The sequence below is a fragment of the Acinonyx jubatus genome, chromosome E2 (genome assembly GCF_027475565.1).
Source record: "Acinonyx jubatus isolate Ajub_Pintada_27869175 chromosome E2, VMU_Ajub_asm_v1.0, whole genome shotgun sequence".
NCBI classification, from domain to species: Eukaryota; Metazoa; Chordata; class Mammalia; order Carnivora; family Felidae; genus Acinonyx; species Acinonyx jubatus.
This window is the reverse complement of record NC_069396.1, coordinates 52,941,227-52,964,067: the sequence shown is the minus strand read 5'-3', so window position 1 is coordinate 52,964,067 and position 22,841 is coordinate 52,941,227. Positions and strand designations below refer to the sequence as shown.

General features: G+C 53.8%; 1 protein-coding gene across 6 annotated transcripts; it reads right to left on the bottom strand.

Moving 5' to 3' along the window:
* Positions 1–3,308: 3,308 nt before the first annotated feature.
* CPT1C (carnitine palmitoyltransferase 1C) lies at positions 3,309–22,813 on the bottom strand. Of its 6 annotated transcripts, none has more exons than XM_027038133.2 (20): positions 22,258–22,493; positions 21,649–21,725; positions 21,384–21,538; positions 16,617–16,756; positions 14,681–14,852; positions 14,346–14,447; positions 14,119–14,256; positions 10,348–10,425; positions 10,014–10,121; positions 9,826–9,910; positions 9,313–9,508; positions 8,963–9,145; positions 8,402–8,507; positions 6,676–6,792; positions 6,153–6,317; positions 5,759–5,893; positions 4,959–5,111; positions 4,373–4,486; positions 4,150–4,242; positions 3,309–3,628 (listed from the first exon to the last, which is right to left on the bottom strand). In XM_027038133.2, exons 3-20 carry the CDS (start codon positions 21,522–21,524, stop codon positions 3,443–3,445), a joined length of 2,412 nt encoding a protein of 803 aa, XP_026893934.2. In that variant the 5' UTR covers positions 21,525–21,538; positions 21,649–21,725; positions 22,258–22,493; the 3' UTR covers positions 3,309–3,442. The 6 variants fall into 6 exon arrangements, with proteins under 6 accessions (XP_026893934.2, XP_026893931.2, XP_053066110.1 ...); XM_027038130.2 differs by having other exon boundaries at positions 21,663–21,725; XM_053210135.1 differs by lacking the exons at positions 21,649–21,725; positions 22,258–22,493 and adding an exon at positions 22,745–22,813.
* Between the last annotated feature and the right edge of the window lie 28 nt (positions 22,814–22,841).

Genomic DNA, 22,841 nt, shown 5'->3' with positions numbered 1-22,841 from the left:
GTGTGGAGCCTAGTCAAAACAAAAAACAAAAAAACAATGTAGTACAGAGGGTGCCTATACACTTTTCACTCTGCTTCTAATGTTAACCTCTTGGCTAACAATGATCAAAACTCAGTACAGTGGGTTGAATAATGGCCTTTATGTTGGTTTTCTTAGGCTGCTATAACAAAGTGCCAGAGACAGGGTGACTTGAACAACAGAATTTATTCCCTCACAGGAAGGGGGTATGGTTTTAGTGGGAGATGAAACAGAGGACTGTGTTCATTTTCTGTTGCTGCATGAGAAGGTACCCCAAGCTTAGAGGCTTAAAACGCACATTGATTATCCCATTAATTTCCATAGGTCACAAGTCCAGGCAGAGTTTTGTTAGATTCTCCATTGCAGGGGCACCTGGCTGGCTCAGTTGGTGGAGCATGTGACTCTTGATGTCAGGGTTGTGAGTTCGAGCCCTGCTGGTTGTAGAGATTATGTAAAAATAAAATAATAAAACAAAATATGTTTTATTTTTATTTTTTTAATTTATATTGTATTATTTTATTTTTATTTCAATTTAGTTTTGGTTTTTTTTTTTTTAACATTTATTTATCATGGAGAGACAGAGACAGACAGAGCATGAGCGGGGGAGGGGCAGAGAGAGAGGGAGACACAGAATCCGAAACAGGCTCCAGGCTCTGAGCTGTCAGCACAGAGCCCGACGCAGGGCCCGAACTCACAAGCCTCAAGATCATGACCCAAGCCAAAGTCAGACGCTTAACCGACTGAGCCACCCAGGCGCCCCTATTTTATTTTTATTTTAGATCGAGAGAGCAAGAGAGTGAAAGGAGGGGAGAGGGGAAGAAGGAAAGAGAGAGAGAGAGAGAGAGGGAGAGAGAGAATACCAAGCAGGCCCCATGCCCAGCAAGAAGCCTGTCACAGAGGTCGATCCCATGAACTGTGAGGTCATCATCTGAGCCAAAATCAAGAGTCAGCTGCTTAACCGATTGAGCCATCCAGGTGCCCCTAGTAAGATCTTAAAACAAAATAAAAGATTCTCCATTCCAGGGTCTCTCCAGGGTACAACTCGTGCACTGACCAGGGCTGTGGTTTCATCAGAGGCTCTACTGGGGAGAGAGCCGCTTCCAAGCTTCCTTAGACTGTTGGTGGAATCCATTCATTTTCTTTTGGCTGTTTGACTGAGGGTCCCAGAGCTTTCCTGGATGTTGGCGGTGGTGACCCTCAGGTTCTAGAAGCCACCCGCAGTTCTTTAGTAAGGAGGCTTTCTCAACATGACTGCAAGCCAAAAACGACAATCCCTCACCCCATGGAGAGATTAAGGGAGTGATATGCCATTACCTTTGCAATGTCATATTGGTTGGAAGCAAGCCATGGGCCTACCCACATTCAAGGGGATTACACAAAGGTGTGGACCTCAAGGATGGAAGATCATTGTGGGTTACCTCAGGCTCTGTCCTCCATGGGGATGGATTTGAAAATGGGATTTAGGGGCGCCTGGGTGGCTCAGTCGGTTAAGCGGCCGACTTTGGCTCTGGTCATGATCTCGCGGTCCGTGAGTTCAAGCCCCGCGTCGGGCTCTGTGCTGACAGCTCAGAGCCTGGAGCCTGTTTCGGATTCTGTGTCTCCCTCTCTCTGGCCCTCCCCCGTTCATGCTCTGTCTCTCTCTGTCTCAAAAATGAATAAACGTTAAAAAAAAAAAAAAAGAAAATGGGATTTAGTTAGGGATATGGGGTTGAAACTGAGGTACCTGCTGTTTGCATAACTTTTCTACTGCTGTCTATTAAAACAACAACAACAACAAAACATGACAGCCGAAAACAGCAAACATTTATTATCTCACAGTTTCTGAAAGTCAGGAACTCTGCGAGGCAGGAGTCTGGCTCAGGGTCTCCCATGAGGTTACATCTAAGAGGTCAGTTGGGCCGCAGTCATCTGAAGGACTGAATGGGGTGGGAGACTCTCCTTTAAAGATCGTTCCCTCACATGTTCCTCCCTGGTGGTTGGCAGGAGGCCTCAGTTCTTCATGACGTGGGCCTCTCCATGAGGATGATGGATGTCATCATCATGGATGGATGTCATCCATGCTTGGATGTCCCCATGACACGGCAGACGGCTTCCCGCAGAGCAAGTGATTCCGAGGGCGCAAGAAGGAAGCCAGGATATCTTTCACGTCAGTCACTTCTACCACATTCTTTTAGGAAAATGAGTCACCAAGTCCAGTCCATAGTCAAGGGAGGAGGATTAAGGTCCACCTTGTGGAGGGAAGAGTGTCAAAGTCTTTGTGGAAAAAAAAATGTTTTTAATTAAGTAAACTTGACCTCCAATATGGAGGTTGAATTCACGATCTCAAGATCAAGAGCCTCACGCTCTACTGACTGAGCCGGGCAGGTGCCCCACTTGTCGACATTTTTGAAAGTACCAGAGTTAGTGGGTTGGGTCTGAAGGTTTGGGTTGGTGGCGGTTAAGCTGTGCACGGTTTTAATTTGTTGTTGGGCTTGTGTGTTGTTACGCTTGAGCTGGTGGAGACCACAGGGCTTGGCGTCATGGAGTACAGGAGTCATGGCACTGGTGGGCTGGATCACTGGGGCCTCAGTGTGGTCAGACGGGGTTGGTGGTGATACGGCTTGAGTTGAGCCGGCGGGCATCGTAGTGGTACTGGGGGTCGAGTAGCGGTGTGATCGAGGAGTGCGGTGTTTAAAGCATAACTCTGGGTCAAGTTTAAGTTTGGGATATGGCGGAGATTGGATGGCAGTTTTGGTCGGGTGATGGAGGTTGGAGTTGGATGTTTTTGCGCCGTTTGTATGCTTCCGGTTGTGGTTGTGTTGTCGGGGGTAGTGGGGTGTGGCGTTGCAGAGTCATTGGTTTTGGAATCGCGACAACGGTCAGGCGGAACATTAGGCAGAGCCTTTCCCAGTTGTGGGTGTGGCATCCGTCACTGAGGAGGAGGTTGGAATGGCTGGGGTTGGGCTGAGGAATAAGAATTTTGGGGGGTTCATCGGAGGTCTCAACAAGGGTGGCTGGAATGGCGTCGATCTTGATGTTTGGGGTGGGCAGTGGTGTTGGGGCAGCAGGAACTGGGCTAATGAGAATTTGTGGGGTTATTTGACTGAGACTGGCCTCGGATGGTTGGGTCTGGTGTGACTGGAGCCGGGAATTCAGTAGGAGTGGGCAGGGTTGGGGGGTGTGCCTGAAATTGATCGTAATGGAGAATTCATGGTTGGGCCTGGGGATGGAGGGGAACTTTTCTTCTCCTCCACCCTGATCATCACCCCTCCCACCCTCTGTGAGCCCAACAGCACAGCGAACACCACACACCCAGCTTACACGTCTTTATTGGACCAGATGCGGGATTTCCAAACCCAAACAGGCTGCCTCTTGTCCTGCACCAACCCAGTCGTCGAGACCCTCTCCCTAGTTCTTGGGGAGGCCAGCTCCCTGCTGGAAGGGGTCAAAGGTTGGTGGATTTTGTGGGGGCCCTGGAGCCCCCAGTGTGGCAGGAGAGAGAGCCATGCCTGTGCCCCGAGTCCTCCTCCTGTAACCCTCTGCACCTGAGCTTAGGGCGCGGCCCCTCCTGGAATAGGCAGGCCACATCCAACAATGCATCCTCAATGTGCTGCCCCAGCCGGTGGGAGTCCTGGAAGGAGAAACACGTCATGTCCAGGAGGAGCCGGGACAGGGGGTTCCTCGTCGCTGGAAGACAAGAGGGCTGGTCTGAGGGAGGAGGCGGCAGGGGACTGGGATTCCTGGGTCCGGGGGCAGCATTGAGCTGGGAGTCTGGACTCCTAGCTTGTAGAAGAGGGAGCTGGTCTGGACTCCTAGGTTGTAGGAGAAGAGGGAGCTAGGAGTCCAGACCCCTGGGTCCTGAGGGAGGAGAGTGCAGGGGGGGGGGGAGGGGGTTCCAGCCTGTCTCCTCATTAAAAAATTTTTTTAATGTTTATTATTGGGAGAGAGAGACAGAGCGACACAGAGAGAAGACAGAGCATGAGCAAGAGAGGGGCAGAGAAAGAGACACACACACAGAATCTGAAGCAGGCTCCAGGCTCTGAGCTGTCAGCATACAGCCGAGGCAGGGCTCGAACTCACAAACAGTGAGATCACGCCTGAGCTGAAGTCGGAGGCTTAGCCAACGGAGCCACCCAGGCACCCCTGTCTCACCGTTTTTGTGCTAGATTTTTTGCTGGAGATGTGGAAGGTGATGGTGTCATCCCCCATGAAGATGTACGAAACCCCATAACCGTGGTCATCCGCCTGGAGAGGGGCAGAGGGAGGGGGAACAAACTAGCCTCCAGGCCCCTCCTCCCCAACTAGGCAGGAGCGCAGGCCCTCCTCCCTCGGGGCCCACGTCCAGGGAGGTGGGGTCAGGCCCCGGGGCACTCACAGGCCCGAATCCCCCACCAGAGGAAACATAGTCGGGGTAATTGTGGACGTCGAACAGGTGGATTTGCTGAACGGGGATCTGGCTGGTGGCCAGCTGCCACTGCTCCGAGTGAACCTGACCGACAGAGAGAAGACGGTCAAGGATGCAGTGAAGACCAAATGACCAGCCGGTCCGCGCCCCGTTGGCTCAGCTCCATTCCACGCAGCCCGGGCCCATTCCGACCTCCCCCTCGCCCCCCGACGGCCTAGTTCCCCCAGATCGCCGCATTGTTGGCTCTGCCCTTCTACTCCCTGACCTCAGCCTCCCCTTTCTGCGCGGGTTCAGTTCTGCTGGAACCGCCTTTCCCTCGGTCTTCCTGACCACGCCCCCGCCTGACCCCGCCCCCTCGCCTCCCTGACCCCGCCTCCTCTCCCCTTCCCTCTCCCCCTCTTCCCTCCCTGCCCTCTCCCTTCCTCTCTTGCTGCAGCACCGCCCCCGCCCCAACTCTCTCCTCTAACACCTCCTTTTGCCCACCTCACCCTCCTCGTCCTGAAGTCCCTCTCTTCTCCCGTGGTTCCCCGCTTCCCTCTTTCCCCTGCACCCTAACCTGGTCCAGAAAAGGCGACTGCAGGTGCAGGAACTGGGACACGATGTAGAGAGCGAAGAGGTGGCGGTCGACCCCCTGTCCGCTCATCGCGGCCTTCAGCAGAGCCTGGTGCTTTTCCACGGCCAGGCGGAACATGGCACGGCGCTGTGGTTCCTGGGGTCCCCCCGAGGAGGTCACAGGTCATGGAAAGACAGGAAGTGGGCTTACTGCTGGGGCCTGCCACACCCCTGGCCTCAACCCAGCTTGCAAAATCCCTGCAAGGCAGAGATACCAATTCTACTTTGCGGAGGGGAAACAGGCTCAGAGAGGGGGAGTCACCTGCCCATGGTCACAAGGCAAAGTAGAGGCAGGTGGGTTCCCAGGTCTGTCTGATCCAGGGCCCCAGGTCCTTCCATTGAACCATAATAGGTAGCGGGAAAGGGAACAGAGGTGCGTGGGGGGGTTTCTGAGCAGACAGGTAATGTTGGGAATATGTGGAAGGGTACAAATGGAAGTCCTAAGGTGACATAGAGGCTAAATAATCAAAGAGAGACACACTGTGGAACCAGAGATCCCTGTTAGGTGCTCCCCCAGTGCCCTGTGCAACCCCCCCCCCCCCCCCAACTAAAGCAAGTATCACACTGCACTGAAATATCTCTGTCTCTCTCCACCAGTGAGCTCCTTGAGGTAGGTCTGGGTCCTCCTTTGTCCATAATGCCCATCATGGGTCCCGGTCCTCAGAAGGTGCTCCATAAATATTTGCAAGTGTATGAACGAGTATGTGGAAATGACCAAAGCCTCAAAACGAGGCCCACACCCACTGTCTTCTCTTTGTCCTCCATGGCTCTCACAAAGTTGCAGGCCTCTCTGGTGCAAGATCGCACCGTCTCCGTCCGGCCTTCCAGGAACAAGCGAGTCATGGTTGACTCATAAGTCAGGCAGAATTGACCCCTGTCCTGGGGGGGGGGGGGGGCGGCAAGGAAGGGAGAAGCCTGTCAGCCGGGCTCTGGAAATCACAGACTTGACCCACCTCTGTGTGGACCTCCCGCCTCCTCCTGCTGGGAGAATGTGTGGCTGGGGGAGAGAAATCAAGATGGCGGCCCCACAGTGGCCATGACCAAAAAAGCGTCACCAAAGGGGCTGACAAGGGAGGTCTTGGGGGCCCAGGGGAACCAAGGTCCCGAGAAGGGGTTGGGGTCGAGGAACCCAACTGACCCGGAAGTGGGCCAGCTGCAAGGCCATCTGGATGAAGCTGTCTGAAGAGAGGTGGCAGCGTTTGATGAAACTCTTGCCAAAGTGGGAGAAGGGGAAGACATGGCAGTCAACGTTTCCAGACAAGGTCTTGGCTCCCCTCAGGGCTAGAGAGATGGACAGATGGATCTGCCAGAGGAGGAAGGAGGGAGGGATGGCTGGGGTTACAGATGGGGTAGGGTTAGAACTGGGAGTGGGGAGGGAAGTGAAGGTGGAAATCGAGTCAGGGTAGGGGTGGAATGTGGAAATGGGGACAGAGGCGAACGTGGAGCTGAAGGGCTGGATTAATGATGGGGGGTGGGACTGAGGTTGGGCTGAAGACTGAATTGGGTCGGGGATGGGGTTGGGGTTTCAGGTGGGGAGGACTGGATTGGGCTGGGATTGGAGATGGGGCCGGGGTGGGATTGAGTTTGGGGATGGGGATGAGTTTAGAGTCAAAGCCAGGGGGTTGCAGACTTGGAGGAGAGGCCCGGGAGCCCAGTCTCACCTTTTCTGGAAGGTCCCAGTGCAGCCGCTGGGGCTGGGGCAGTGAGGGATCAGGATGCCCTTTGCAGTGGCCGTCGGCTGAGTAGCCCAGCTGAAAACATTCTGTGGCCAGAGTGAACTGTGTACAAACAGAGGCTGTCAGAGTCCCTTCCTCCCTCTGGATTGAGGGCTCTCTAACCAGGGACTTGCTTTCGTAAGTCCCTTCTGGGGGTTGGAGAGGGGGGGGCAGTCGTTGAGAAACAGAAACCTCTGATGTTCACAGGTGGGTTCTCAGGTTCAAGTTCCTTGAGAGTAAGTCCGATACTAATACTCAGCTGGTGCCTACTGGCCTTTTACTTCTGACTAGTAGACAAAAAGCAACCAACGGTGGCCCCCGACTTCCCAAGACACCCCCTACCCTCACCCCCACCAGGATCCTGAGACCAGAGAGATAAAGCCCAGCACAGCATGGGCCGCCAAGGGGGTCGGTGTCCATTCTGACTGAGTGGTGCCCACGCCCTGATGGTTGTTAAATTTTATTTTATTTTATTTTTTATTTAGTTTTGTTTTTGTTGTTAAATATTTTAAATCAGCCCTGGTCGAGCACCTGCTACCCACCAGCCTTTCCCTTATTCTCACGATAACTTAGGGAGACGGGATAAAGATCCCCATTTCCGCATTAGAAACAAGCATCAAGAAACACTTTATGCCTTGGAGTTTCCACGTATCTTTATCATACTCTATGTGACATCTCTTCACTCAAAGTTGATGCGCAGAGACCACAGGTTGATACGAAGGGTCTGAAAGTTAAACTGAATTGACAGTTTCATCGACCAATATCATCAAAGGGGGAAAACTCCCATCTTACAAATGCGAAACAGGTACAGAAGAGTCCATGCTTACCCAGGGCTGTTCCTCAGATCTGAAAGGGGCCTCCCTTCCCCTCAAACATGCTGGATCCCACCCTGGGCCTCACCCAGTACCTCATGCAATGCTATGGAAGAGTGGGAACCTGAGAGGGTGTAGACGGCACCTGCTATGATTTAGGGACTAAGAAAAAAGAGAAAATAGAGGGGTGTTTGGGTGGCTCAGTCAGTGAAGCACCCGACTCTTGGTTTCGGCCCAGATCATGATACCACATTTCGTGAGTTCAAGCCCCGCATCGGGTTCTGCATTGACAGGGTGGAGCCTGCTTGGGAGTCTCTCTCTCTCCCTCTCTCTCTGCTCCTCCCTGCTCTCTCTCTCAAAATAAATAAATGAACTTTAAAAAAAATGTAAAAAAAAAAAAAGAGAGAAGATCGAGATGCTAAGGTTCTTAGGATTGGATGGGAGCTTACAGAAAAAAGAAACTCCAACCCTTCTATCTGATGAAGGGGAGAAATGAGGCTCAGAGAAGGGGAGTAACTTTCCCAAGGTCACACAGCAAGCCATCACACTGATTCAGTGTATTGTGATTGAAAGGCCTCATTTTCTGCTCTCAGAACATTCTGGATCCATGTTCTTGCTCTGCAATTCCTGGCTCTGTGACTCTGGGCAAATCACTTCCCTTCTCTGAGCCCCGGCTGCCAACTCTTCAAAAGGTCATAATCCCAGACTCTCTTTTCTTTGCTGGGTGCCCCCCCCCCCGCCCCATCTGGTATCTGCTTGTCTGAGCCTCTGTCTTCCCCCTAAGCGTAAGGCCCTGGAGAGGAAGGTCTTTGGAAACGGGGCCGATGGTCCCCAGGGCAGGAGGGGACTGGCTGCCTTACCTCCCACATGTGTCCTGAGATGGGGCAGTCGGCCCACGAGTGCTCCACGCTGAGACCCAGCTTCCCATTGGAGAAGACGATTAAAGTGAAGGATTTGTCAAACCAGCTGCAGGCGAGAATTCAAAGTGGTCACCAGAGAGCCAGGGCCAAGAAGGAACTTGGGTGCTCTTGGTGGAAAATGCAGGAGTGTCAGGGTGGGGGGATGTTTCTGGAAACAGGGCTGGTATAGGGATCTCTAAGAGGGTGGAGGTCTCCACCAGGCAGTCTAGATGGTTTCTGAGGCATGTCTAAGGCTTGGAAAATTGGGACATTTCGAGGGAACATGCCAAGAAAGGTTCAAGGCTCACGAGGAGCTGAGGGGTTAGGGGGATTCTTCCGGGAACCTCAGAAATCACAAGGGTGCCTCGTGCACTTCTAGGAAGTTGTCTGAGGATCTCTAGGTATGGAAGTCCCAGGTCTGGGGTCCAGGGTCTGCTTGTCTAGTGTCCAGAGTCCTAGGCCTGGAGACTGGGTTCTGGGGTCACAGGTTGGGGTGAGGTTCGAGTCCAGGGGCTGACTCACCGGTCATGGCCCCTGCCAGCCAGTAGGGCATGGGCATAGGCATCCAGTGTAGCTGCGGGGTCCTCCCTGGTGAGCCCTGCAGGTTCCGAGTCCAGTGATACGAAGAAAGCAGCTCCTTCCACGGCCTCCAGGGTATCCTCAGCCTGGGTCTTCAGGGAACTCCGTACCTGGGCCCACACATCCCTGTGGCGGCGGGGGGGGGGGGGGGGGGGGGGAGTAGGGGGTGTGTGACTGTACCTGAGCCCAGGCTGGCCCTGTACCCCCCCAGCCCCCACCCCGCCCCCAACCTTGCCCTTCTACAACTCTGGGAGGCCGGCTGGGCCCCCGGGGCCCCGATCTCCCGCCCTCACCTGGGAGCAGCGGTCAGGGCCGCCAGATGCTCCTCCTGGGGGCAGGCGGGGGAGGGGTCGTCCAGGATTCGCTGGAACTGCTGCTCCAGGGCCCGCGGGGACAGCAGGCCGCTCTGGGAGTGGGTCCCCACGCGGTAGAATCGGCCACGGTGGAAGACGGCCACGTGTCGGCTGTCGCGGAGGTGGCGGATGTGGTCTAGGGGCGGCGCGGGGGGGGAGGGCAGTGCAGAGGGCGCAAAGGTCAGTGGCAAGAATAAGAACAAGCGTCATTTATCAGGCACTTCCTGGGTGGCTCGCACTGTCCTAAATACTCATTTCACCCTCACTACCCTGTGCACCCTTATAATCCGGTTTCAGAGACGAGGATACCCAGGCTCAGAGAGGGTAATAGCTGACCCAGGTCACACAGCTAGGGAGCGATGGAGCTGGGATTCGAACCCAGGAGACCATGCTCTCAGCTACTACACCGTTGACGCCTCTGCCGGTGCGGTGCGGGGCCAAGAGGAAGCTCACCTTTCTGGATGCCGGGAATGCGCGTGGTGTTGAAGATCTTCTCATACTGGGCAGAGCATAAGGGCCGCATTCCCATCAGCAAAGTCTGCAAGAGACCACGGGCTCCCGAACTGCCTCCCAGGACCCGCGTGGCCCCACGGCCACAGGACCGCAGTCTCCGTGTCCGGCCCACAGGGCGGCCCTCTTACAGGCAGGATCTCTTGGCGGTTCAGGCGGTGGCGGTAGAGGAGGAGGGCGTGGACCGCGTTCCCAGCGCGAGCGGCCTGCACCGGCGTGGGAGTGACGTACAGGAAGTCCTGGGGGCCAGCCGAGGGGACCGCAAAGCGCCCGGGGTCAGGCGTGCCCCTCACGGGGACACTGACCCCCAAACCCAGATCCTGACCCCAACAGAGGGCGGGATGGTGAACGACAGACTCTGATTCGGGTCACGCCCCGAAACTCCACCTCCTACAGAGACATCCCAACCCTAGATCCATGAACGGCGGCCCCGCCCGGCTCCCAGCCCCGATGTTCCCTCCTCACCATCATGTAATAGTTGCTGTTCACCATCAGCGAGTGCCGGGAGCGCAGATACACAAATTCTTCCCACCAGTCACTGACCTAGGAGTGGGGCCGAGAGACGCACAGCTGGGGTGGCTGTGGCCAAGCTGGGGAGCGGGGCAGTGGGAGCGGCAGGACCCCCAAGACTTGGCGGCCGAGTCCTTGAGGGTGGAACTCAATGAAGGAGGCCATCGTGATCAGTAACCAGCAGTAACCCCGAAGTCCATCAGTTAGGGATCAGTTAGCTAAATCGCGCTATACTCCTGTCCCGGAATGCTACCAAGCTGTTCAAAAAAGCACACGGCCGGGCACCGGGGGGGGGGGGGGGGGGGGGGGGGTGCTCAGTGGGTTCAGCCTCTGACTTCAGCTCAGGTCATGATCTCGCACAGTTCATGAGTTCCAGCCCCGCCGGCAGCTCGGTGCCTTGAACCTGCTTCAGATTCTGTGTCTGCGGCTCTCTCTGCCCCTCCCCCGCTTGCACTCAGTCTCTCACAAGTAAATAAACATTAAAAAAAAAAAAAAAAAAAGAACAAGGCAAGGGGCACGTAGGTGGCTCAGTCAGTGGAACAACAGACTCTGATTTCAGGTCTTGATCTCAGGGTCCTGAGTTCAAGTTCAAGTTGGGCCTGGAGCCTCCTTTAAAAAAAAAGTAGGGGTGGCTCAGTCGGTTGAGCATCTGATTCCTGATTTTGGCTCAGGTCATGATCTCACGGTTTCATGCTGACAGTGGAGAGCCTGCTTGCGATTCTTTTTCCCTCTCTCTGCCCTTCCTCTGCTCCCACACTCTCTCTCGAAATAAATAAGCAAAACTTAAAAAAACTACATATCACCAAGACCCAAGTGTCCAACAAAAGATGAATGGGCAACCAAAACGGAGCCTATCCCTACAATGGATTTTTTTTTTTTTTTTAAGATTTTACTTTTAAGTAACCTCTACACCCAGCGTGGGACTTGAACTGGCAATCCTGAGGTCAAGAGCCACACACTCCTCCAACTGAGCCTGCCAGGCGCTCTTACAATGGAATGCTAATATAAAAAGGAATGAAGTTCTGATGTGCACTGCGACACGGACAGACCCTAAAAACATTATGCCAGGTGATATGAGTCAGACACAGAAGGACAGATCGTGTATGATTTTATTTACATGAAAAATCTAAAATAGGTAAATCCCTGGAGATAATAAGTAGACTAGAGGTTACCTGGCACTTCGGGGAAGCAGGAATGGGGATGTATAGCTTAATAGGTACCGAGTTTCTGTTTGGGATGATGAAAAAGTTCTGGAAATAGATTGTTCTGATGGTTGCAGACACGGCAAATGCACTTAATACCACTGAATTGCATACTTAAAAATGGCTAAAATGGAGGCCATTCCATGGCTCAGTCAGTTCAGCGACAGACTCTTGATTTGGGCTCAGGTCATGATCTCACTGTTTGTGAGTTCGAGCCCCACATGGGGATTCCCTGCTTGGGATCCTCTCTCTCTCCTTTCCTCTCTGCAACTCTTGTGCTCTCTCTCTCAAAATAAGTAAAATAAAGTTTAAAAATGTATTTTAAAAATGACTAAAATGATAAATTTTATGTTATGTCCATTTTATCACAAATATTATACGTATTTAGGTTACATATGTTTTATATACTATATTAAATCTATATTTTCTACAAATTATAAAACATATAAGCATATTATGTATTATGCAATTGAAAATTACATGTAGGGGCTCCTGGGTGGCTCAGTCGGTTCAGCGTCCGACTTCAGCTCGGGTCATGATTTCACAGCTCGTGGGTTCGAGCCCCACGTCGGGCTCTGTGCTGACAGCTCGGAGCCTGGAGCCTGCTTCCGACTCTGTGTCTCCCTCTCTCTCTGCCCCTTCCCCGCTCGTGCTCTGTCTCTCTCTCTCTCTCTCTCTCTCTCTCTCTCTCAAATAAACGTTAAAACAAATTAAAAAAAAATTACATGTAATATAGAAATAAAATTTACACAGCATAAATAAAAAACATAGATAAAAAGTCTAAGTGAGAGGAAAGGACGGTGTCAGACTTTAGTTGGCCTTCACATTTTTTTTTTGTTATACATAAGATAACAGGATATGTTATAATTGGTGGTGCCTTAGAAGTCCAATGAAATACATACATCGTGTGTGTGTGCGGGCGCGTGTACGTACACACGCGCACGCATACGCGCACGCGCATGTGCATTGGAACAGACTCCGGTCCAAGAGCTTGAAGGAAAAAAATGTAAAAACTAAGGCCTGGCTTCCCTTCTCCCTCTCCAGACACGACTCGGTCCCCTCCATAGCGCTTGTCCGTGCGGCTGCCCCTCGTGGCTCTGTCTCAGCTCCTCCTCCCTTTCAAGTCCAATGCTGTCAGCCAGGCCTCTTTCCTGAGCCTCCACCCAGGTCTCCAGCTGCCCCAGGGCAGGTCCCCGGCACCGCCCAGGCCTGTCACACCTGCCCCCACGGAGCTCAGTGCCTTTGCCCCAGAGCTGCGCCCCTTCTCCCCATCTCAGGGACACCCCCGCCGTCCCCCCACCACGTGAGGCCCGTAGGCGCCACCCTTGGCATCTCCTCACCCCCAGCCTGACAGTCCCAGCCCCACCCCCCCCACCCCCGCCCCCTGACTCTGCTTCATACCCTCTGGCCCAATTCCCCTGTCTGACCTTGTCCTCTACCCGCCCCCCCCCCCCCACCGCATCCTCTCCAGCCTCCCAGCCTCCAGTGTCTCCCCTCCAGTGTTTCCCCCACACCAGAGCTGATCCTGACCTTCCCCTGTTCAGAATACTCCCATGGCTCCCTAGCACCCCCAATAAAAAGTCCAGGATCCTCAGCTGGAGTTCAGGCCACTCCCCGCCACTCAACCATTCCCTCTCTTGACGACCACCCTTCAATCCCTGTGTCCCAGCGAGCGATGCCCTCCTGGTTCCCAGCCCATGTCCTACAACCGCCGTACTACTCACCTCCGCTCGGCCCATTCCCTCCTACCAACCGCACCGGTTCAAATTCTGTCCAACCCTCAGGGCTCAGACCTAGTAACTACTCCTCCTGGAACCCTGATCCTCTCGTCCAGTGGCGGCGTCCCCAGACCACCCCACCCCCCAGACGCTCACACCACCCCACCTTTCTTCGCTGCTACCTCCACCTGATCCCACACTGCCTGCCCCCTATTTATGACTTCCTCCTACAGAATAGGAGGCCTGTAAGCCCCGATTTGAGTGAGTTGCTGTCCTGCTCTGTGCCTCAGTTTCCCAAGGAGCTCAAATCAGAGTACTACCAAAGGCCTAGCTCCTGAACTCGGAATAGAAGCCCATTTGGGGAGGATGCCCTTACTCAAAAGGAGGGGATAAAACCAGAACAACTCTGGGGGCGGGGGGTTTAGACCACTGGCCTGCCGGGCAAGGAGCTGAACCGTCCGAGTCCGGGAATTCTGGTTCCAATCCGGGAGGGTTGGGGGCTGAGCTGTGGATGTGGGCAGGCCCTGGAGGCGGGGCTTAGATTACGGATGTCAGGCTCACGTCGGAGCATGCAGGTCCCGGGAGAGGCTCAAAATGTTAGCATATGATGGATATTGGAGAGTACGAGCAGCTCAGAATATTGGAGCATCTAGGGCGGGGTTTAAACTACGGGAGCGTGTGGGCGGGGCTCAGAACGCGGAGCAGGGGGCGGGCCTGCAGGTTGTGGGCGTGTCGGGGGGCGGGGCGTAGAACCCCGCCTTAGGAAGGCGGGCTCAGAACCTCCGCGTTCAGGGTGGGGGACTCACGTAATTGGACGCCCACCAGGACTTGAGCCGCAGATACCACTGCAGCAGCGACGCCTGCAGCCTCAAGAATTCCTGCGCTAGGGCAGACGTCAAGTCGAAGTCCTCGTCGGAGAGGATGGGCCGGACAGATTCCAGGTACTGAGGGGGCAAGGAGCAGATGGTAGGTCGCGCGCCCGCCCGCCCCCCGGCCGCCTCCCGCCCCACGTGGAGGGAGCGGGCGGGCCCACCTTGCGCACGGTGTCCTGCACGGAGGGCACGGGCTGGCGTGGCAGGGAGCGCTGGTAACTGAACAGCATCGGATTGCGACCGGAGAAGATGCGGACCAGGGCCTGGAGGGAAGCGGGGAATTAGTGGGTCTCTGCACCCCTCCCTGGGATCCGGGACCGGGATCGGGAGTTGTACATGGCAACCTACAGAGAGAATGGGGTTGGCACCCAGAGAATGGGGGGACAGACCCAGGGGGAGGCGTAGAGACCAGAGAGAGATGGACAGGGTCCCAGAGAGAGGGACATAGAGAAGTGGGTCCCCGGAGGGCCTGAGCAGGGCTCTGCCCTTCACATACCAGCCAGGTCTTGGTGGGGGAGGACATGGCTCCGTGGGGTTCAAGGAGCCAGCCATGGTAGGACAGAAGCAGCCTCAGGGCCACGTGAAGCGTGAAGATCAGGGCTCCCCACAGGCATGAAGCAAACAGCGCCGCTGCCAGGACTCCCCGAAGCCTGTGGTGCTGTCCACCCCTGGGGGAGTGAAAGAGACACCGGGCCTGGGTCTCCTGGCCTCAGAACGCCCCTTCCCTCCAGCCCCAGCAGCCCCTGCTCTTCCTGATAGTCTCTGACCCTGATCTTTTGACTGGGGGCCTATCTTCTAGAATTGGAGTCAGTCGTAGAAATCGAGTTTCCTAGGGGTACCCGGGTGGCTCCATCAGTTAAGCGTCTGACTCCTGATTTCAGCTCAGGTCATAATCTTATGGTTTGTGGGTTCAAGCCCCTCATCAGGCTCTGCGCTGACAGTGTGGAATCTGCTTGGGATTCTCTCTCTCTCCCTTTCCCTGCCCCTCCCCTGCTCATGCTCGCTTGCTCGCTCGCTCTCAAAATAAATAACAATAAAACGTTAAAAAATTTTAAAAACATTTAAAAAAGAAACTGCTGATCTAAAACCACAGTAAATCAACGTGTTTGCAAAGTGGCAATCAGATAGACATATGAGCAAATCCCACCTGGAGGACTAGGAGCGAGTTGCTTCCCCTCTGTAGACTGGGTACGTCTAGCCTTCCTGGAAATTTCTACCTCTGATCCTGGGTCTGCCCTTTGGGACTGTCTGTACAAAATCTGAACCTTCTTCCCCAGGAGGACGAAGCCAAGAATTAGAACCTGTCACTTCCCCCACACCCGGCTCCCAAACCGTCCCCCCAAATGGCAATTATAATAACACAACCACTCCCATTTAGTAACCTTCCGGCACTGTACGGAATACTCCACGTGCATGCTTTTTTTTTTTTTTTTAATATTTTATTTTTAAGTAATCGCTACACCCAGCGTGGGGCTCAAACTCACAACCCGAGATCAAGAATCGCGTGCTCCACTGACTGAGCCGGCCAGGTGCCCATCCACGTGCATGCTTTTGTTTCTGTTTTTGCCTGCCAACGGCCCCGGGAAGCAATTATTATTACCTATATATATATATATTTATTTTTAGGTTTTTTTTAAATATTTTTTATGTTTACTTTTTTTTGAGAGAGAGAGAGAGACAGAGTGTTAGCGGGGGAGGGCAGAGAGAGAGGGAGACACAATCTGAAGCAGGCTCCAGGCTCTGAGCTATCAGCACAGAGCCCGACACAGGGCTCGAACCCATGAACCTCAAGATCATGACCTGAGCTGAAGTCAGACACTTAACTGACTGAGCCACCCAGGTGGCCTTATTACCTATATTTAAATTTTTTTTAACGTTTATTTATTTTTGAGACAGAGAGAAACAGAGTGTGAGCCGCGGAGGCGCAAAGAGAGAGGGAGACACAGATCTGAAGCAGGTTCCAGGCTCTAAGCTGTCAGCACAGAGCCCAACACGGGGCTCGAACTCAGGAACCACAAGATAATGACCTGAGCCCAAGTTAGACATTTAACTGACTGAGCCACCCAGATGTCCCTATTACCTATATTTTATAGAGGAAGACTCTAACACCGAGAATGGTTAAGTCTCTTGCCTAAGGCTACACAACTGAAGGCCAGTAGGGCTCCTGCTTTTCTCGGTGCTTATATAACCATGTCTGGATATTTTCTAGTTTGTCAGCATCCCCCTTAGCAAGAAACAGACCAGATGGAAAATAGGCAGAGAGAAGGGGGGAAATCACCTCCTTTTTACTCATGCTGTACCTTTATTAATCTGACCCAAAGTAAGTCTCAGAGATTACTTCTCTTTAGCAGGCACATCACACTGATAGAGAAGCTTACTGGGTGGAGGGGGAGGAATTAGGGAGGTTACTGGGCTCAAGCGGGGGAGCTCACCAGTCTGGCAGCGACTCTTTGATCTTCTCCATCAGTCCTAGGGAAGGATCCAGCTGGAGGAACCAGGCGAGCTGAATGGCACTGAAGAGGAAGAGCCAGCTGAGGGGGCTGGCAGGGAACACACCAGTAAGAAAGTCATTCTGCAGGGAGGAAAGGCACCCATTCAATCAATTAATCCTCCTCTAAGCACCATTCTTAGACATCGACAGAGCACCCAGTGTGCGCTGAATCCCGAGCTGGGTGCTCAAGACCCAGTGGGGACCAGACAGATCTGGGTCATGCCCTCAGGGAAGTCAGTCAGGAACGAAACGAGTGCTAATGACATAAAAACAAGGCAGGCACAAGAGCCCTGAGCAGGATGCTCAGCTTGGAGGAGTCAGGGAGGGCTCCCTGGAGGAGGTCACTCCCAGGCAAAATGGCCCTCCATATACTGCAGGGCCTGGAGCTCAGCAGGCCTTCTAGAACTTCATGGCTATGGAATGAATGAGGAATGCAGAGGTGCTGGGGAAGTTCATGGAAATACCTAACGCTTAACCAGCGCTCACTACCTGCCCGGCCCCTTTTCCAAGGCGGAACTCTTAAAACCCCCCCAACATCTCTGTGCGGCAGGTACTCAGGCGATCTAATTTTGCAAAAGAAACCACTCGGGTTCAAAGTCACACAGAGAGCATGATAAGAGCTGCTCTTCGTTGCCATCAGGGCTCCAGAAACCGCGTTCTCTCTTCCCACATTTAACAAATGGGAGAGCCTCAGCGATCACGGTTTAGAACTTGGGCTCTGGGGCCCTGGGCTCAAACCTCTGCTCTGTCACTAACAAGCTGAGTGACCGCGAGCAAGTGGCTTCACCTCTCTGTGTCTGTTTCCTCATCTGTGGAATGGGAACAATCCCAGTACTTGGCTCCTGGGACTGTCATGAGGACGGGATGAGAAAATGTCCTCCCACAAACAGTTATTGTGGTCCTACAGCAGTGATAAGACATCAAGGTTCCTGCTCTCCTGGGGGACAGAGCAATAGCTACGTCGGTAAAGGATTTAGGGTAGTGTGGCAGGTGGCATTAGGGACTGTGGGCTAAGCAAAGAGGGCTGGCGGGGCAGGGGGGAGGGGCGAGGGTAGTGAATTGCATAGCTCAGAGCCAGGCACACAGTAAGCGCTCAGTGAACATCATTACCAATGCTCCTTTCTTTCTATGGCTACCCTACTTCCTGTTGGAGATTTATTTATGTGACGATCTTCCCTTGGTATGGCAAGAAAAGGTTACTGGCAACCGTGGTTCTTTGGTTGCTTATTATCTCTTTTTAAGAGAAGCAGTCTCTTCCTTTATCCGGGGCTCGGGATCGCGGTAGAACGGGGCTTCGTAATAACAGGAAACGTCTCCAGAGCCCTTCCCAAGGACGAGATGCCTCAATAAATCATTGCATTGCCCTGTATCTCAGCAAAACAGTAGTAAATACCACTATGTCTATCGCAGGGGCGAAGAAAGTGAGCAGACAAGAAGTTTGAAGAACGTGTCCCAAGCCAGGGAGGGCCCACTGTCAACCCCTCAAATCGTCCAGATGTCTTGTGACCCTAATGCAACAGGATATAGTGCAAAGTTCCACACGGGGGCGCCTGGGGTCCGCTGCCTCTCATATTCATCTGGAAACCATCTCAGGAAACACTCTGACCTCCTGCTGCTGAACAGCCCACATGTGCGCTGTGCCACGTGCTTGGCCCAAATGACCCCCTGCACGTCATTCACAACAGCCCCATGGCATGGGTCCTGGGACCACGTTCTAGAAAAGCAGGATAGCAGGCGTGGGGATGGGTTCCACAGCCAGACTGCTAATTCTAGTCCTGCCTCGAGCACTGCATCTTGGCAGCTGTGTGACCTTGGGAAAGTTGAAGGCACCTCTCTGGGCCTCTGTTTCCTCATCTGTAAAGTGGGACAGAGAATAGGTCTACCTTAGAAGGCTATAATGAAGATCAGATGAGCCATACATTTATTTATTCTGATTTTTATTTGTAAAAGATTTTATTTGGGGAGCACCTGGGCGGCTCTGTACGTTGAGCCTCCGACTCTTGGTTTCGGCTCAGGTCGTGAGTTCGAGCCCCGCATCTCGTTCTGCGCCTGGCAGCATGGAGCCTGCTTGGGATTCCCTCTCTCTCTCCTTCTCTGTCCCTCCCCTGCTCGCACCGTCTCTGCCCCTCTCAAAAATCAATAAACAAACTTAAAAAATTAAAAAAAAAAAAAAGATTTTAAGTCATCTCTACACCCCACACGGGGCTCAAATTCACGACCCTGAAATCAAGGGTCACACACAAGCAATAGATTTAAAGGGTTTGGTGAGTGTAGAGCCCAAAACACACTAAATATGACCTGATGTGATTTTCGAAACGAGGAGGCAGAGACTCAGAGAAGTTAATAACACGCCAGAGGGCACCCAGCACTTACGACCTATGTGGAACCACCAGGATCATAAGAATGGCGATGTTGGGGGCGCCTGGGTGGCTCAGTCGGTTAAGCGTCCGACTTTGGCTCAGGTCACGATCTCACGGTCTGTGAGTTCGAGCCCCGCGTCGGGCTCTGGGCTGACCACTCGGAGCCTGGAGCCTGCTTCCGATTCTGTGTCTCCCTCTCTCTCTGCCCCTCCCCCGTTCATGCTCTGTCTCTCTCTGTCTCAAAAATAAAAACATTAAAAAAAATTAAAAAAAAAAAAGAATGGCGATGTTGGAGTGGTCACTTCTCTGCATCAGACCTTCTGCTAAGACAGCTCATGCTTACAACAATCCCTCGAGGCAGGGACTGTCAGGGATGCCATTTTATAAGTGACGAAGCTATGGCTTAGCAGGACGTCTATGCAATTTCAGCCCTGCGGTTGCTGAGGGCACAGCCATCACCCTGAAACCAAGTTCCAGGAGCTACGACTTCAGGGTGGCTCCTAAGGTCCCAGAATGGAAGAGAAAGGACAGAAGAGCATCCAATGTCCCACAGGGAGAGAGGCAGCTATGTGATAGAAAGGGAAGAACGATCACTATTACAATGATCAATTAATACTAATGACAGGGTCTGGTGGGGCCCACCGGGCATAGGGGACTGACTCTGAGAAGGGCTTTAGGTTTTGACTCAAAAGTAGGGGTGGTGATGGCCAAAATTTTCAACAATGCAGCACTAGTCAAAATCCACTTATAAGTATAGAAACCAGAACAGCGGTTGCTTTGAGTCGGGGGGGGGGGGGGCCGCTAACTGGAAAAGGGCTCAAAGGAACATTCTAGAATGGCGGCAATTCTGTCTTGCTAGGAAGTTGGGCGCACAGGTATTGTCAAAATTCAAGGACTGTACCTTTTAAGAACCTGCGCATTTTTTTCTGAATGAAATGATATCTTAATTTTAAAAATATATGTGTGGCTCAGTCAGTTGAGAGTCTGACTTCGGCTCAGGTCGTGATCTCACAGTTCGTGGGTTCGAGCCCCATGTCGGGCTCTGTGCTGACAGCTCAGAGCCCGGAGCCTGCTTCGGATGCTGTGTCTCCCTCTCTCTCTCTCTCTCTCTGCTCCTCCCCTGCTCGTGCTCTCTCAAAAATAAATAAACATTAAAAAAATAAAGTAAAAATATATGTATATGTGTAGATGTGTGTTTATGTATTTAACCCCAGGTTAATATCCACATGATAATGTTCTAATTGATGAATTAGCCTGAGGCCCAGGAAGCTCCAGGGGCGGGGCTGAAGAAGCTCTTTGTGGGGGGGTGGGGGCGGGGGCTACCCACGTTGGGTGTAGAGGTGGGGCTCGAACTCACAACCCCGAGATCAGGAGTCACACGCTCCACCGGCTGAGGCAGCCAGACACCTGGTTAATGAATAAAGAACAATCTTATCAAAAGCTAACACTTGGCACTTGCCAGGGCCCAGGCAGTTCGCTCAGTGCTTACATATAACAATTCATTTAATCCCCTCGACTGTCCCGTCAGGGGAGCTGTTATCATCACCCCTCTTTTACGTGTGGGGAAACTGAGGCTCAGAGAGGAGTACTTGCCCAAGGCCACACAGCTAGTAAGCGGCAGGGCCGGGATTCAGAGTCAGTCTCGGCCAACCCCGCAGGTGTTGGAGACTTGCATTCAGACAGGGCATGACCACGAGGGAGACATTATATGTACCCAGTGCCAGACTTCTAGAAATAGTGACCCTGGGGCAGGCATGGGTTCTGGTTAGACGTCGGGCATGGGTATTCTAGACCAAGGGCAGTGGTGAAGTGCATACGGACATTTGGAGGTTCACGTCTGGGAACCACAGGGAGGGTGCACGGCGTATGGAGAGGGGAATTGGGGGTTCAGAGGCAGGCTTGAGGAGGCAGCCTCAGACCCAGGGGCTCGGGCTAGGAGGAGGATTGGGGTGCGGGCTAACCAAGATCTTCCCCGGGTCACAGTGTTCTGAAATGAAGAGCACCGAGTTTAGCACCTGAAGATGAAAGGGAAAGGTGAGGGGAGCACCTGGGGTGGGGGGAAGGGGTCTGAATTCTAGAAATTGGGTGGAAGTTGGGTTTGCGGGTCTGAGGACAGAGGGAAGTGGTCCAGGAAGTGGTTGTAAGAGGTGAATAGAGGTTCCCAGTAAGGGAGGAAGTGAGCCTCAGAAAACCCAGAAATGGCTTTAAGGGGGTCCTGAAAGTCCACATCCAAACCCCCAGAAGGGGGGGTGGGGGTGGGGAGGGATAGGATCCCAGAAGTGGGCCTCGGGCATCCCAGAAACACGTAACCGGAGTCTTGGAAGGAAACCAAGCGTGGCCCTCCTCACCCAGAAACGGGCGAGGTGCCTTTTCCAAGAGCGCAATCCGGAGAGGTAGATCTCCTGCAACACGGGGGCACTGAGCTCCACTTCGGCCCCGTCCGAGGTCAGCGAGGGTCGGAAGCCCACGGCCTGGTGCGCTTCAGCCATGTCACGCTAGAGCCCTGGGAGTTGGGACAGAGGGTCATTTTCCAGGCCCCCAGCCTCAGACCCAGGAATCCGGGCTCCCAACCCCCTCCTCCTGCAGACCCAGGAATATAGGCCGAAGGCTCACCCTTCCCTAACCACCTGAGGGGTCTCGAAGGACTTTGTCAGAGACTCGGGTGTTGGGGGGATGTCAGTCGGGGGCCTCTGTGAACGCATAGAGAGGCAGGAGGGATAACTCGCGTGAATCCCTTTTGCGACTCTGCTGAAAAGGAAGTGCAAGGCCGTGCGCCCCTCCCCACGAAAGACTTTCAAGATTCGGGGGGTTGGGGGCGCGAAACCAGCCCAGGGTCGGGTTGCCGGGTCTGGAGAAAAACATTAGTCCGAGACCCATTGAAATGAACACCTGCCGGACGTTGGCACCGTCCGCCTCGTTTCCGCTTCCCATGCCAAGGCGGGGGAGGGGGGGATGGGACCGGTGGGGAGTGGCGGGGGAGGAGCAGGGGGAATGTCTATAAATTCTTCCGCTCCAGGATGGCCCAGCGTCCCCTCCCCCCTCCGGGCGCTGGAAGAGGTGGGGGAGGGAGCACCCTACTGCGCATGCCTCACAGCCAGGGATGCGGAGACTGTGAGCCGATGCGAGATTCGAGGACAAGTGATGGAGAAGCCCGCACGCCCAACCCAAGACACAGGCCTCCCGGCCCCGCGGGAGCTCGAGTCCCTCCGGTGCGATACTTACCACGCTGAGTCAGACGTCCGCCGAGCCGATCCTGGAACCCAAGCCCGAGCCCACCCCCCACCCCCGATTCAGAGCGCCAGACCCAAGTCTCCCACTTGCATATGTCCAATCCCAGTGCGACGAGTCCACGACTTGGTCGTCGGGCCTCCGGAGCTCCTGGCCGCTCCCAATTATCCAACATCCAGGAACCCCGATTTCTGCCTCGCGTGTGCCTTCGCCGGGTAGGCAAGTCCCTGGTTTTGTCCCCGCCCCCTTCCAACCCTCTGCGTTCTATCCCCGCCCCCTCGAATCCCAGCGTCCAATCCTCTCCTTCCGTTCGCTCCCTAGCCTTCAGCCTTTTTCTACCCGGCCTGATTTCTCTACCATTGGCTTCCCGGGTTCTAAGCCGCTCCTCTCCTCTGAACCCCAGGTTCTTGAGCTTCCCACTCCGCTTTGTCTCACTCTCCCTCTTTGAAAAACGAGGCTTAGCTTGGTACTCATAGCCCACCTTTGGGTACGTGTAAAGTCACGCGCGTGGGTATCGAGCCGGAGCGAATCAAAGTTCTACCATCCCGAGGAGGGAGGGCTACTTTGGGGAGTTGGGC

What these genes read in the sequence shown, in the direction of transcription:
- CPT1C (XM_053210135.1), bottom strand. Translation starts at nt 21,524, where the DNA reads ATGGCTGAAGCGCACCAGGCCGTGGGCTTCCGACCCTCGCTGACCTCG. An exon ending in CCTGGTGGGCGTCCAATTAC is followed by an intron (nt 10,426 to 14,118) that starts GTGAGTCCCCCA and finishes CCCCACTCCTAG; the next exon opens with GTCAGTGACTGGTGGGAAGA. An exon ending in TGCAGCTGGCCCACTTCCGG is followed by an intron (nt 5,894 to 6,152) that starts GTCAGTTGGGTT and finishes CCCCCCCCCCAG; the next exon opens with GACAGGGGTCAATTCTGCCT.